We start from the raw sequence: 16,796 nt of genomic DNA, 5'->3' as shown, positions 1-16,796 counted from the left end.
GCGGTCGCAGGGGATCATGAGCTGAACATGTTCCTCGCGCTATCGCCATGGTTGATCAAGGTGGAGCACCTTCTGTCAAGTTTTGTCATGCATAGGAAAGATTATTCACCTACAGGGTCATTCACTTTTGCCAGCACAATGTATAGATGCAATCTGTATACAGACCCAGAGTGATTGATGCAACCCACATGTGGAGTGGGAGTAGGGCACAGAGAGTGGTAATGAGGGGTATGATTTTGGGACTAATATAAAGTATGCTAAAAATCTTTCATACCCTCAGCTATTTTACATCCAACACTTTAAGTAAGAGAAGCAACTCAATAATAGAGTATACTTGCAATTAAAATACAAGATATATATGTCTTTATATAAAGCACATTAATGTTAAAGGGGCACTATAGTCACCTGAACAACTTTAGCTTAATGAAGCAGTTTTGGTGTATAGAACATGCCCCTGCAGCCTCACTGCTCAATCTTCTGCCATTTAGGAGTTAAATCCCTTTGTTTATGAACCCTAGTCACACCTCCCTGCATGTGACTTGCACAGCCTTCCATAAACACTTCCTGTAAAGAGAGCCCTATGCCTCGTTTCCACTGAGCGGATCGGTTCAGGTTGGTACAGTTTGGAAGGTTTAGAATGGACCAGCCCATTCTGGTGAGCGTTTCCACTGCAAGTCAGACCTTTCAGGGCCATGCGGGGTTTAGAAAAAATGCTCTTCCTGTCCACCAATCAATGGATTGTATAGTAGCTCCACCCTAACCGAACCGTTCCATTTCCTATGGCCCTACATCTGAAGCAGGACCCTGAATGGATTGGTACAGTTCGCTTGTATGGACCACTTTCATAATGGAAACACCCAAAATAGCGAACCGTACCGAACTGAACCGAACCGATCCGCTCAGTGGAAACGAGGCACTATTTAGGCTTTCTTTATTGCAAGTTCTGTTTAATTAAGATTTTCTTATCCCCTGCTATGTTAATAGCTTGCTAGACCCTGCAAGAGCCTCCTGTATGTGATTAAAGTTCAATTTAGAGATTGAGATACAATTATTTAAGGTAAATTACATCTGTTTGAAAGTGAAACCAGTTTTTTTTCATGCAGGCTCTGTCAATCATAGCCAGGGGAGGTGTGGATAGTGCTGCATAAACAGAAACAAAGTGATTTAACTCGTAAATGACAGTGAATTGAGCAGTGAAATTGCAGGGGAATGATCTATACACTAAAACTTCTTTATTTAGCTAAAGTAATTTAGGTGACTATAGTGTTCCTTTAATTTTGTTTCCATGGAGATTTATGGTCTATTCACACAAAAAAAACACACTTTACTCTATTTCCATGTTTCATCCACCAAGCCAATATTCACTCGCCTTATTTTATATGTTGTAGTTCACTATTTTGTTATTTTCCTCTTTTTGCTATTTGCAGTATTTTTTTAAAATGTGATCAAATGCCAATCATACAATGTACGTGTACACCTACTACAAAATGTCAAGTCCTAGCAAAGAGTATGCAAACCAAGTTTTAAGTGTAAACTAAGGACACAGAAGAGGTGGGTATGTACATAACTGAGCAGTAATATGGTATGTCAATGTAAGCTTATAAAGAGGACATAACTGCTAATGCTATTAACTGATTCATAATGAGACTAGGGAACACTAGAGTGTTCAGAAAAATTAGCATAAAGTAGATAGAGTCTGCATTACAACTAAGTGCTAAATAGACGGGGAATGCATGCTGTAAGTGTTATTGCGAATACAAAGTGTAGAAAATAGAGTTACAGGAATCCCTAACTAGTGGATCCAATAGTCTACTAAGTACTACAATTGTAATTCTCTCGTTGTCCTAGAGTTCTAAGGTCAAAATGACCCCCAGCAATGCCCTTATCCTAAGCCTAATATATTACTAGTCAGTTCTAATACTAAGTAGAGGCTGAGTAGCGAATTGCATGGCCAGGAAAAAGAGATTTGCTTCAAAAAAGTTGGTAACTGAGTGTACCTTACCCGGATACTGTAGTCACTGGGACTGGGTTCAGTTGATGTTGAAAAGAAACGAAGCAGAACACAAAGGGAGACCTCTCGGGGGGGGGGGGGGGGGGGGGGGAAGCAGGGACCCAGCAGGAAGGGTACACTGCTGCTGCTCACAGGTACCCCCCCCGACGAAACCGCAGAGAAATCCTGAGAGGCATGAATATCACACATACTGAAGGCACGTGCTTCAACCACTGAAAGCAGACTCATGTGCCCGTATATCAATGGTTATATCTGTATCTCATATTTCATATTTCACAGTTTATCTAGCAGTTTGTCTGCATACACCGCAACATTTTAAATGGCAAAAACAGGTATAATATTAATATTAAAGGACCACTCTAGGCACCCAGACCACTTCAGCTTAATGAAGTGGTCTGGGTGCCAGGTCCAGCTACCTTTTACCCTTTTTTTTTTATAAACATAGCAGTTTCAGAGAAACTGCTATGTTTATACTGAGGGTTAAGCCAGCCTCCAGAGCCTCTAGTGGCTGTCTCATTGACAGCCGCTAGAGGCGCTTGCGTGCTTCTCACTGTGAAAATCACAGTGAGAGCACGCAAGCGTCCATAGGAAAGCATTATGAATGCTTTCCTATGCGACCGGCTGAATGCGAGCGCGGCTCCTGTCACGCATGCGCATTCAGCCGATGACGTCGCGAGGAAGAAGAGGAGGAGGAGGAAAGCTCCCCGCCCGGCGCTGGAGAAAGAGGTAAGTTTAACCCCTTCCTCCCCCCCAGAGCCCGGCGGGAGTGGGTCCCTGAGGGTTGGGGCACCCTCAGGGCACTCTAGTGCCAGGAAAACGAGTATGTTTTCCTGGCACTAGAGTGGTCCTTTAAAACACTATTTTTTTCAATCTGGAGTTGTTAGGGCAGAGATATTAGCAAGTAATCTACGTAACAATACAGTGTATGCATAGCTAGCTTACTGATGTAGAACAACTAAATATGAAAACACAGAACAGTAACACTTGTTAAGGGGTTAGCAGGTGGGGCAGTAGTGGAGGTAAAGTATGTCTGATCTGTCACCATATTCTAGAGAGGTATAGTAGGGATGTCTTGTGAGTTTGTGAATTTAAATTCAAATCATAAAACTGCATGTTTTGTTTACAATGAACATTTTTAATTATTAGTCTGGGTCACAAAAAAAAAATAAAAATACAGAAACCCAAGAAAATCCTCATATACCTAATGCTACACCATGAATCTACTCAGCTCTACAAGTATATACGTGGCAATTTTCTGAAGTGTAGTTTTCATTATCCTTTTCTGTTAAGACAGGTGGTGGTCCTTTGACCCTAATCCTTGACATATCTATGTTCTGCTTAATTAAAAATCTATCTCTGCCTCAGACCTTCTTTTGCCAGAAGTTAGAGATCTGCTTTCTTCAAATATTTCAAAGACCAATCTGACTGAATACTTTCATATATATATTGATATAAAGACTATACGATGATGAATTGTGTATTATGGAAAAATTATTTCATCAAGGGCAAGAGTTGACTAAATAAACCATGCAACCCAAAAGGTCAAGTGTTTTATAAACTCCTCCAGAACACTCATATTAAACACTTCATTGTTATGCTTCTTTAATATAACACAATGTTTATATTTTTATTTTTCAAATAAGGGCTATGACTAGGGGGCTATGATTTCTTTAAAGATTAAGTGTCTAGAAAAAAAGATCTAGATTCTAAAGGCCTAATTACTAGACCTTGACATGGTTCATTCTTTGCACTCGGTTATAATTACGACAAAATTATCTTTACTAGCTTGTAAACCTCCTCAAGTCTGCAGAGTCATGGGAAAAAATAAATAAAGATTCCAACCAGGGTAAAAAAAAATTATTTTAAAAATTAGATTTTTTTGGCAAAGTAACAACTGCTGTCTTTAGTGGTGCTGATAATGGAGTGAACATGGTACAATAATACACGCTGGGGTCTCTCTCATACATCTATTGTTTACATTGCAGGGCTAAGACTGCCGTTAGTGGTTGTCTCTTAGAAAGCCACTAGAGGCGCTTCCTCCAGTTTCACAGAGTTTAACTCCGTGAAATGACGCTTAACATCCTCATGCTTTGCATGAGGGCGTCCAGCATTTTGCAAAACCCCATAGAAAAGCATTGACTCAATGCATTCCCATGGGAAAGGCCTAATGTGCATTATGTTCCCCCTCGCGCGGACATCCTATGTGGCGGAAACCTTAGGGCTGGAATCAGGTAAGTGGTTAAGGATTTTTAACCATTTCATTGCAACCGGGCTGGAGGGTGCGCTGGGGTAGAGGGACTCTAGTGTTAGAGATACAGGTTTGTATTCCTTACACTAAAGTGTTCCTTTAAATGACCCTGCCATGCTTCCCTTAACAAGCCATCCTCATGTTCAGATTTGTGGTTATGAAAACATAACTGTTTTTACCAGGGTGTTCTGTCACTTTATAAAAAATAAAAAAATAAATTCTAGTAAGAATGAACAGAAAATATTACCCAGATGTTTTGGGCATAAACTGTCTTGGTGCCACTCAGGTAACAAAGAACTCTAACTGTAGAGCCAACAGCTGATGGTGAAACGCCACTCTCACTATTACCAGCCATCTCCCAACATCTGAATAAGCATACTGAATAAACAATGGGCAATAGGGGACTGCTACATTAGCAAATATACTAAAAGAACATTGATATCTCTGTATTCATGGCCTGTCACTATATGTCTGTGGTGACATTTTCATAGTACGATCCTCATTTTTTGCTGCTATGTTTAATTAAATATCCTTCAGTCTGTAACAGTATGTTCAATTGTAAAATGCTCTGATATAATGATATAACAGCATTATATAAAAAGAGCAGCGTAAAATAAAAATGCTGTTAATTCTGATTAATGGGGTTGGTTTTCCAAATGTCCCCTTTTGTGCATCATTGACTATGTACATCAGAATATTAGGTATTGCTTCACTGAATGCAGGGTGTGAGACCATAATTGAGCATGACAATACTGGTTATGCTATTTAACATCACAAAAAGTGATTATGTGACATCAAGTTAGATGGACAAGCAGTAGATAGAAAAAAGGGCACTTTCTTTTCTTAAAGGGACACTTTAAACATCAAAATCGCTACATCTTAACGAAGTCGTTTTGATGCATGCATGCTGTTCTTTTTCTCTGGCAAAAACAAACAAACATTACCATCTCTAAGAAAATAGCAATGTTTACATTGTCTGAAAACATGATTATAAGGACTGTCAGAAGACACTTCCTCCTTAAAGTGACACTGTTTTTTTTTTTTTTTTAATCCTTTAGTATATTGCATTTTGTTCACCTGGTCAGCCCAGTTTTGTTTGTAAGGAATAATTGTATTAAGAAGTTAAACACAAGGAGAATTAGGGTAAACTGTTGTACATAAACAGCAAGTTAACAAAGGACAGATCTTCAGTCAAGCTCCCCATCATTTGCCAATTGTGCCTCTGGATGTCAAGTGCTACTTCCCTCAGCATTGAGTAACATCCTCATAGTGTCGATTATTGCAGGACCGCAACGGAAATGTGAAAACACATTACAATCCTCCTGAACTCCTGTAATCAGAGGCAGTGTTTAAGACATTCATGTGACCATTCAATCACTAATGACGTGAGGACATGGGAGAAATTCAAAGATGCCATCGAATCTATCCATGGGACCAACAGTTCATTAAAAAGTGTAAGTAAAACTGGTCCTGGGGCAAGAAGGCCACTTTGGGAAGCTTGGGAGGGTATTAGAGATTCTAAGGGTTTCTAAGATGACAGAGCTGATATAAAACCTTAGATTTTTGTGGTTAATGTGTCTCATAAAGAAGCACTGGATACAGTGCATGCGCCATAGGGTCTCTATGCTTCTCTATGACAAGCATCTGATTGGACCAGAGATCATCATGATTGATGATCTGACAGAAGGCAGATTAGTCTGCAGGCAGGCAGGAGTTCCGGTACTGGAAATATTTAATACAAATCTAAACTAAAAAAGGATCACTCTAAACTTAAAAAAATAAATAAATATATATGGTGTGCTGTACACAAGTCATACTGTATGCCTGAATAAAGAGTCCAGTACAGAGGACATCACAGTATGAGTAAGGTGTGAAATACACAGAAAGGCATATTGTATAAAAGAGTAAGGTGTGCAAATCACAGGAAGGCGTACTATATGGAGCGTGAGGTGTGTGTACTACAAAAGAAAGTGTACAAAACACAAAAGCGCATACTGTACAATTAAGCATATGAATGGAACCGTACTGTATGAAGGAGTAAGGTATGCAGTAAACCAGTCAGCATGCTCATAGATCCCAAGTTTCCCTATTTAGGAGGGACAGTCCCTATTTTGAACCCTAATTACTCTGTTCCTCTTTTCTATTCAAATATCACTCTTTTCTAGGAGCTCCATTTTGCTTCTATTTTTGGCTTGATGAATGCTATAGCAATTGTTTTCTCACATGTGTAGCAGGAGTCTGAGTGCCGGGGTAATTTTTGTATTTTTTTGCTTTAGAATTACACAGCTATGTTACACTGCTCACGCCCATCCCACATGTGTCATATTTAAGGTTAATTAGTTTGTAGGGATTCGTGAGAATTCTGACTTCTGTCTCATTAGAGAGTTTACATATTAGCTGGAAGAAGCAAGCTGAACTTCTAGCATAAGACTCATCTAAGAGGTTTCCCTTGACTTTAGCAGGGGATCTGACATTTTAACACTACTACATAGGTATTTGGGATTTTGTGAAGGTAATTGTTTTGTTTTTGTTACCGTACACATAGCCATCACACGTGTTCACAGTTCCCCTTGCTTTTTTGATGATAGGATCTGATTTACTCAAAGGAATTAACTTGTTCTTCTAATAAAAACTGGCATTATGAGAAGCATAGAGGAGAAATGAAAAGGTGAACGATAATAGAAACTGTAAAATATATAAGACATTAAAACTAGCAAGATGAAGCATATTTCAGACAAAGAGAAATAAGGGAACAAAAGGTCATGCAGTTGTACTAGAGGGGCAGGCACCGGGGAAATCAGGGGATATGGAACTCCACTGGAAAGAAAAGAGATCAACCACGGAACAAGCTTCGAGAGTGAAACATAAAAAAGCTGCCTGGGATGAACAAAGAATAAACCAAATCCGGTTACAGATTTAAGCATGCAGGTACCCCTTTATTTAACCATTTTGGTGAAACCAACACAGATTTTAGTTTTAGAGTGACAAAGCTATGTTCAGTCTATGATAAACTATTACCTACAGGAGTGAGCTGAGCGGATACATCACACTGATTTTTATGCCCATGTATATGTCGAAAGTGTCAAAACATAACAGTTATAAACAAAAAAATTTGATTTAAAATGTTGAACTCTGACCCAGTAGAAGGTGTCGTGCAACTCCCATATTACTAGTAGTTAGCAGGTTGTAACTGGCCAACATCTTTATATACCCCACAAAATTACTACAAAAATGTCCTTCGGTGGCTTAAACATAGAGCACAGAGAGTAGTTAATGTGTTTTTAAATGATCTTAAAGTGGACATTGAAAGTCACGTGTCGGTGTTTGCAAATTTCTAGAGAATGTTCATAGTATTCCCCCTCATGTTTTATTCCTACTGGAATATACTAGGTTCCTTGGGTGGATGGGGGGGTTCTCCCTATCCCAGTGTTTTTGTTAAAAACACTGGGATAGATATATATTATATATATATATATATATATTTTGTTTTTATTATTATTATTATAAAATACTGTCTTCTTTATATGGTGAAACAGCCGGTTTTGTGCCTTTACCTTTCAAGAAAACATTTTAAGATCTTCAGGGTATTTGTGGTGAGTTACACAATAGAGATTAGCTACTTAAAGTAGGAATGTAGCCTGATCTAAAGAGCATACAAATGTTACGTAACCTGGACCACTGGGAGACGTTTGCCAAAAAGCAGTTGAATTGGCTCTGGATTACCACTTATTTATGAACACACCTTTCCATGTCCCATCTGGGTCCTTACGCCCAACTGATATGGACTGGGACATTATGTTTAAATTGTGTAATTTATAAGGTGTAACCCACAGATCTACCAGGGCCAGATGGTATTCCCCCACATGTGGTTATCGAGCTTAGTATAAAAATATCCACACCATGATTTTTACTTTTTAAGGATTCTTATATTTCAGGAATTGTACCTATATTTTAAAAAGGGTTCAAAAGCTCAACCCAGAAACTACAGACCCATGAGCTTAACATCTGTGGTTAAAGGCTATCTATGGATTATATTCAACAAATTAATTTTGAACAAAAATATCATTAGCAGGAATCAACATGGTTTTATGAAAGCCAAACTATCTTAATTGTGCTCTATGAAAAAGTTAGTAAAAATATAGATCAGGGTGATCTGGTAGATTTGGTCGACTTGGATTTTGCTAAACATTTCATACAGTTCCACACATAAGGTTACTAGTAAAATGAAATCATTTGGTTTAGACAACAACTTGCGTCCTTGGATGGAACACTGGCTTAAACATAGAGTACAGAAAGTAGTTGATGAATTTATAAATGATCTTAAAGTGGACATTGCAAGTCATGTGTCAGTTTTTGCAAATGACATAAAACTAGGTAAGAGAATACAGTCTGAACATATATGTGACTTCTCTACAGAGGGATTGGATAAATTAAGGGGTAAGGCAGGCAAATGGCAGATGACATTCAATACAGATAAATGTTAAGTCATGCATTTTGGAATAAGGAGTAACTTATACATTAAATGGGGTTGCGTTAGGGAAGGGCTCAACAAAGCGAAGGCCAAGGTTTCCATGGTGACTTGTAATTTTGTCCTGGCACCCGGGTATTTGTCAGCTCCTTCAGTGGAGGTGGCTGGCCCAAAAAGAATGTAAATGGGCAGTTCTTACGCAGCTCCCTTGCATGACATGCAGTAATGCCAGGTGCCGGAACATGATGCGACTCCGGCCACACCATCACTAAACAACACGCGAGGAAGCAGAGCAAGAAGAGCTATAAGATTACAGAATCATAGCAGTTGCACTGGACCACAGGTAAATGATCCACTCCAGCTCTCTCAAAGGTAGGGAGGCTGGGTGGATTGAAATAAAAATTATAATTTGTGATTGTATGAGAAAATGTGTATCTGTCTGTGAGTATGTGTGTGTGTCTCTCAGTAAGTGTGTTTGTCTGTCAGTGTGTGTCAAATCAGTAAATGTGTGTCGGTCACTGAGTGTGTCTGTTAAGGTAACTGGGTTCCCTCTCGATTGCCTGGGGAAAGTGTTTATTTATGTTTTTTCCCATGCTGTGCCTGTCTCGCCATGGCTGTCCCATGATCAAGATTGATCCCAGCCATGGCGAGATTAATCTTGATGATCTCAGCCAAGCCAATGCTTTCCCATAGGGAAGCACTAGGAGGCTTTGTGCATGCGTGACAAAATGCTGCACTGCCTCAATCAGCATATCCTCATAGAGATGCATTAAATCAATGCATCTCTACGGGGAACATTCAGTGCCTCTCTGCAGAGTGTGGAGACACTGAACATAGGTGCTGCAGACTGTGCAGCACTGGACTAGAAAGCACCTCTAGTGGCCGTCTGAGTGACTGTCACTAGAAATGTTACTAGGGAGCAATGTAAACACTGCCTTTTCTCATTGAAAAACGTGCAGGGACATGATGTAGACACCATCTCAGAGGGGATATGATAGCACTGTACAAATATATACAGGATTAGTACACACCACTTTGTGCTAACCTGTTCATTAGCAGAAATGACTGCCACTAATCCTGCTGCCAATAGAGGCAGTTTTAACCCTGCAGTATTTTAGATTGCAGGGTTAAGGGAACAGGGACAATGCACTCAGTCCACTTCAATGAGATGAAGTGGTCTACATGCCTATATCGTCCCTTTAAATTTAAAATTGACTGGGAATTCACTTTGAATTCCTGACAATTATCACTTTAGTAAATAACCCTGCTAGTCTATATGCTCAATTTACAGCTGGCAACATAACTTTTGAAAAGTCTAATCAGGGATGTAATCAGAAATCAATAGGGATCAATTATACGATCAGAATGCAGCAGCCTCCCCGCTGCTTAATATTGAGGGGGATTTGCCTCTGGGTGCACTTGAAAACTGTAGTAATCACAGGACCTTACTCTAGCAACCCTTCTATCTAGTCATCTGAATCTTTTTCCTGCGGTTACATTGGATATTACCAAGCCATTATAGCCTTCTTAATTTAATGTGTAACCCGAAATTTATATAGATTAAACTTGACAAGCTGATACATTGATGATGCATATTCACTTTGTGCATTGATGTTGCCACTGAACACTGTGCATTGATCTTGGTAACCGTAAATAAGTACAATTGAGTGCAGAAGAAAGTTGTATCCATTTAATAAAAGTATAATCGAGGATGCACCTTGTTTTAGTGTGATTCAATTTATCATATCTGTTTATTAATGTTAATGGTGGGACATTCATTGACATTCCCACGGCAATACTTGAAAATGTGAATGCCAGCTTTTCAAACTGAATGTAAACACAAATAGCTGCTACGAGGAACATCGAATAGAAAGCGGTCACATCATCTTATAGTGGCTTGGCAGTATGCAATGTGTCCACGGGACAAAGAACCAGATGACTCGACTGTAAACTCACAAGATCTCTCTATCATTCTGTAAACTTTAATGTAATCCCTGCTCGAATGTACAGATCAATGAAATCTGCTGTAAAATGCTGTCTTGAAAAAATTATAAACAATCGTCCTGCTCCAAAAAGACTACGGTATATATGATGTGAGATATATATTTATTGTATGTAGGTATACATGGGATTCGTAAAAGTAAACCGTGTGCTATGGAAAAATAATATTACAGATAAAAAAATAACACTGAAAGGTGCTGGAGGCATTCATAATGAACCACAAGACCAAAGGCGAACTGGTTTTTAAATGTCTCCAGAACCCAGAGATGGCATTATGTTTCCCCAATACACACTTCAATGTTATATATATTTTATATCACATGACATTTTTGGGTTACAGTGTTAGCAGTTAAAAAACACTCCAAGCACTATAACTAGTACAGCTCGCTATAGTGGCTATGATGCCGGCAGTGCCCTGGCCATATTAGAAAGGTGTGACGTCTTATCAGGGGTCCACCAGGCAATGCTACTTAGAATGGAGAGCCAAAAGGTTTTGAGGTGCAGTTTTTAGTTTAACCCCTTAAGGACCAAACTTCTTGAATAAAAGGGAATCATGACATGTCACACATGTCATGTGTCCTTATGGGGTTAATAGAGCTAACAGAAGATCCTACTGAGGAGTTTCCAGCTCTTTGTTGTTGGTAGTGGAGACAGGGAGTGGCTCCTGACAGACCCCAGGTAAGAAGTCAAATGGTTATAAAACTCTTGGCCCCATAACCACTACAGAGTACTGTAGTGATTGTGGTGCTTGGATTATTCCTTTACCTGTAGGAGTTAATGTTTAGTGTCAGTGTAGTGTGCAGGTTATTGTTCAGTGTAGGGGTTAATGTCTAGTGATAGTGTTGTGCGTTAGGGTTATGTACAGGTTAATGTGTAGCCTAATGTGATAGCGTAATACAGGGATTAATGTATAACGTGGTGTGCTTGGGTAGTGTTAGGGTGAAGGGGAGGACTTTACTGTAAGGGCAGCACTAGACAATATATAGCCCATTGCTGCCTGTGCTTAGTGCGAGTTACATTCATGGGCGGCAGCTATTTCAGCCAAAAAAAAGTTGGTGGTGGTGCTTGAGACTGTAGCTCCCATAAATGTTGTGCAGACCAGGAGATGTATGGCTGGCTTAAATTAAAGCCCAAGACTTCCCAAACGTGGCCTGTACATTACTGACATTCATTACAAGACATTATTGCTTGATGATGTCACTGTTCAAGATTGTCACCTTGCAATGCGGATATATAATATAAAAATACCCAAAATCTATATACCGGTATGTATGTCTGTACTCTTGTGTAATTGATTCTCTTTGACCAACTTTACACCAATATAAATCATCAGTATAATTCAGCTTCCCAGCTCCCCTGCGGAATAAGAATAAAATAACACTGGAGCCTGCACAGTGTCCATACATTTACGCATAAATTGTCAGTGTCTAGGTCTTTTGACCCGTACTACTGAGTAATGCAGAAGTGGCTCAGGGGATTATGATGTCCTAGGCCAGGCTTGGCCAACATGTTGTTCCCCAGCTGTTACATCACAGAGCTACCTGTTGTGCAATCTTGTTCTAGGTGAACTGTGATGCCCCTGCCCCTTCTAAGCACATCTTTAAAATCCCCTACCCTAATCTAGTAAACAGGATTAAGGTGAAAAGGGGTCTGTGCTGTTTTAGACTGATGCGTGTAGCCATGGTATCATTCTGCATTTTAAGACATATCAATAAGACAGAACAGAAAACACATTTAGTTTGACTTACTGAAGAACTGATTACTGTATGTGTCTGAAGACAAATATGCATAAAATCTGTATCTGCAATAGTCCACAATTATACCGACAGCACCTCAAAGGGTTAACGGTGAGCAATGTTTTCGGATATGTTTATTTAAAATGCGACAGGACATAGACAGAACTTATATAATTTAATATTTAATTTTCTGTCATTTTATATTGCCATATAAAATCATAATGTTACACTGAGTTGGATCTAAAAAGTACAAAATCCTTGTTTAGAATCTCAGTTATTTCCAGCGCTCACTGACTTTTTTTTTTTTTAAAAAACTGTGTTGGGTTATTATACTTGAAACTACAATTAAAAGAAAAGAAAAAAAAAAGATGTACAATGGAATTAAGAATGGTGTCATAATACCCAGGCTACTGTAATATTTTGTTTATATTTGTTTCATCAACCAGTTACTGACAAGTTTGGAAGGTGACAGAAAGATTAATAAACACATATAGAACTGCATAAACAACCATTTTAGATTCATCAATAAATTGAATATCCTGAACCTTGGTAAAGAAGGAGGCAGAGAAGTTAACCTGCTTGTAACCCAAAGCTGTCATGCCCTGACATGGAATTGTCCATGAGCTGGAGGAAAATGAAAGAAATTGCTCTTCCAGAGCAAAGCATCCTGTGCTCACACTGACTTATTGTATGATGGCTGCACTGTAGCAAGCAGCCCCACTGCTCCTCAGTGTCCCAACACTAATAGCTCACCTCCCCAACAGCCATCAGCCAACACACAGCACTGCCAGGCAGCACACCCATCACACACAGGGGCTGATGGTAATGATCCTCTTGGAAAATCCCAAATAAAAGGAACCTGGACCACTCTTGGCACCCAGCCAGGGATCAGACACTGCTCTACCCATCATGACAGGATAATAGAGGATGCTCCCATCCAATGGTCTTAGGTCTCTATTGGAGGGCTTAGGGCGCTCATACACAAAATATGGGGCGGGGGGAGACAGGGGGGTGCAGATGATAAAATAAACCGGGTGGGGGGTTGGGGGAGGTGAGTGAAGAACCAGGGCAGTAAGCAGTCAATGTGTCCACTAGGACATGTCATGACATATTGTGACAGCCTGAGCCAGCATCCTCCTCCTTCTACAAGGGTCCATGCTGGGAGCTGGACCACCATGGCCAATTAATGACACAGGGCAATGGCTGTCCCTGTACAGTGAGCACAAAGAAACAGTTTAAAGAGCACAAAGCCTGGCAGGGTTCCTGTGCCAACCCATGCCCCCAATGCCAGCCCCGCTCCCTTCCCCTCCCCCAGTGATACCCTATCCAGCAGCAGACCCGGGATGGTACTCACCGAGCTCTTGACGGGCACATACAGGACCTGCTTGTTCCCGGGGCTGAGCTGCTCGCTGTCCCCCAGCTGGAAGCCTTTGGATTTGACCCAGAATTTGAATTTGGCGTTATCCGTGGAGCCGGACTCCGAGCCATTGAGTAGCTGCACGATGCGCTCGTACTTCCTGCGGGTCACCGTCTTGGTCTTCCCTGAGTCCCCGTAAGTCCTGAGACACCAGTCCTGGAACTGGCGGTACATGTCCCGCTCGCTCTCCATGGCCCCGGCCAGCCCTCGGCGGTACTCGGCACTTTGCACCTGTTCCACAATGAGCCAGGAGAGAGAGGCAGGGGGAGGGATGGAGGGAGGCAGAGGGTCCCGGAGCAACGAGGTGTCAGGGTTCGGGTGGGAAGGTGGGCAGGGGGTACAGTGGAGGAGGCCCACTGCAGGGGATAATCGATGTGCTGATATTAATATTTCAGTGTGCCCAATGGCTGGCTGGGTGGGTGAGGGTGTGGGGGTTGGGAGAGAGAGGGAGGCAGGGAGAAGAGTGTCTCAGATGTTTTTGTTGTCCTTCTACGTGCTCAGTCTCCCTTCTGCTCAGCAGGCTGGGCTATCCCAATGGCTCCAGCCAACAGCTACCCCCAGAGGGTTGGCCAATTCACATTTGTTGATGGCACAGCTTTGGCTTGGCAGCATGTCCTCTCAGCAGCACCAAATAGTCACAGCTCTCCCTGGCACAGACCCCCCTCCCGTGTCTCTGTCCCTGGATGTGGGCTGGAGGTAGAGATGAAGATCCCAGCAGGTCCTGTCTGTCCTGAGCAGCAGCCTCTCCCCACCTCTTGTGTGCAGGAGGAGGGACACTCCTGTCTCTGCTAGTCCTGGGGGTCCAGAGCTCCCCCCACACTGTCCCACTCTGTAAAGGGATGCTTGTGGGTGCTGGAAGAGCAGCTAGCAAACTTCCTGTCTATCCCTCAGTATGCAGACTTGCACAGGGCAGTAAATCACTGTATTCTAATTTCTATTCACTGGGTAAAGGCATATTGTTTAGACATCAGCACAAATGGCAACAAAGTATCAGAGTAGTGCAGGTGGTGATGTTCTAGTTGCTGGGGGAATAAGGGCAGCCTTTAACCCCATGAAGGGATTTGGTGATTGGAGACAGACTGACTGGTGTGTCTGCCAGATCAATCTTAAATAAACAGGGATGGATGAGACAGGACCCTTGAGCTCACATGGAATGCCTTCTTTCTCTATAATGCTCCCCAATAAAGTCAGTCTATGCTGCCCAGATCAATGCTCTCAGACTCCCTTTGTGCCCAAGACTCGTCCAATAAAGGATACTTTATCTTGGATTCCTTTCTCACATACAGCAGGATAGCCCCATGTGAAACTGCAAGCCGTCTCCTTTGGTGATCACCAATGTAACCATGTAGACAGCAAGCAGGTATTCCTTTAGATATCCATTGCCCTCACAAAGAAAAAAAACCATCATCCTCTATTCCAGCCTGGAAATCCCTTTACTCTCTGGTAAGCTGCACCCAATGGTGCTTTTCAGCTGCTCCTGCAATCAACTGCATGAGGCAAGTGCCCAGACACCTAGTCCTCCCTGGATCCAGCTGCTTCTCTTTGTTCTGTCTCCATCCAGAAAAGAAGTCTTAATTAGAACCTTTCACCATTCCATGGAATTTCCTCGTCCCAGTACTTGCAATATGGCTTATTGTGCCTGCTGTTCCCTGTGTCTTACTCAGTGCTTTATTGCAAGGTCCTGCCCGGGACTGATAGCACACACTTCTCCTTGGGCTTTAAATGGCTGCTGTGGGCTTTGAAGGTTTGCTGCTGCCACCTACTGGCCAGCGATGACATTACAAGGCAAGGTATACATTCACATAAAATAAGCTTATAAGCTTCCTGATGTACTGGTGGGACCAATTTGTAGGCACATGGCAATTGGCACAGCTAACTTGTCATTAATTTCACCGTGAAGATACCACCCTGCATAAGACAATTGATTGCATTGGAAAGCACATGATTTTTTCCCCTTTGGGTTCCTATATGTGCGTATATCATTGTTATTTCTGATGGAAGGCATCAATGATCATTAGAGTCCTGCCTTGCATTTCCACATCAGCCAATGACATTGTACCTATTATTATTACTGGCAGATACAAAAATTTAAAAAAGGAGGCATTTATATTCTGGAAATGTAGGGAGAAATGTTATCGATGTATTAACACTATTATGTTGCATACCCTTGCATTTCCCCTTTATTTTGTACCCTTCATATATACCTTAATAAAAGACAGAATTATATATAAAAAAATAATAAAAAGAATCCACTAAATAGAGATTAATGGAAAGTTAGTGCAAAATAGCAGAGCGGTTTTGGAAATCATTTTTCCTGCACTGCTGAGTACTAACGTATAAATAATTCTATGAAATATATATATAAACATAAGGAAGGCATAGAAACAAGATAATTAAAAGTAATAAAGTTCATTATAACAGTTACAATCTAGGAACATTTTATCAGAAGGTGTGCCATTACTGTATGGTTGGTAGATATGTATAGTTCCTCTAACAAATAATGGAGGAACATGGCCTGAACCTGGCCCAAGTTTAGGCACTAAAGCAAATTAAGAGTTGCACCTACTCCTCGGTGTCCACCATTATAGATGATTGTTTTTAATATTAAAAGGGACTTATATGAACATTGTCATTTAGTTAAAATGCCATTTACAACAGTCATGCCCACAAACACATATAGTGTCACAGACAAAAATAAATAAAAAAGAGTCCAGGTTAGTCTGTGAGGGTGTAATATTTTTTTTAAAATAAACAACGTATTAATGCATTTAATTTTTAATATTACAAGTTAATAAATAATAAATTATGGGTTAATGCTCACAGAGTCATGCAATGAGACAAACGCTATCCATGACATTATCACAGACATACTTACTGTATGCACACAATTATGTGAACCCATACTAATTACTGAG

The 16,796-nt window shown here is 40.8% G+C and overlaps 1 protein-coding gene across 2 annotated transcripts in view; it reads right to left on the bottom strand.

Annotated features, from left to right (window-relative positions):
• The window catches only part of NOL4 (nucleolar protein 4), a 305,245-nt gene extending 289,647 nt beyond the window's left edge, over positions 1-15,598 (bottom strand). For both annotated transcript variants that reach the window (XM_063451430.1, XM_063451431.1), the window contains exon 1: positions 13,819-15,598. In XM_063451430.1, the coding sequence (XP_063307500.1) occupies positions 13,819-14,073 (255 nt within the window). In that variant the 5' untranslated portion in view covers positions 14,074-15,598. The remainder of the gene's footprint in view (positions 1-13,818) is intronic.
• Positions 15,599-16,796: the final 1,198 nt, after the last annotated feature.

Source organism: Pelobates fuscus, chromosome 4 (assembly GCF_036172605.1).
Source record: "Pelobates fuscus isolate aPelFus1 chromosome 4, aPelFus1.pri, whole genome shotgun sequence".
Taxonomy (NCBI): Eukaryota; Metazoa; Chordata; class Amphibia; order Anura; family Pelobatidae; genus Pelobates; species Pelobates fuscus.
Note: the sequence above shows the minus strand (reverse complement) of the source record. Positions and strands in the feature narration are given on the sequence as shown.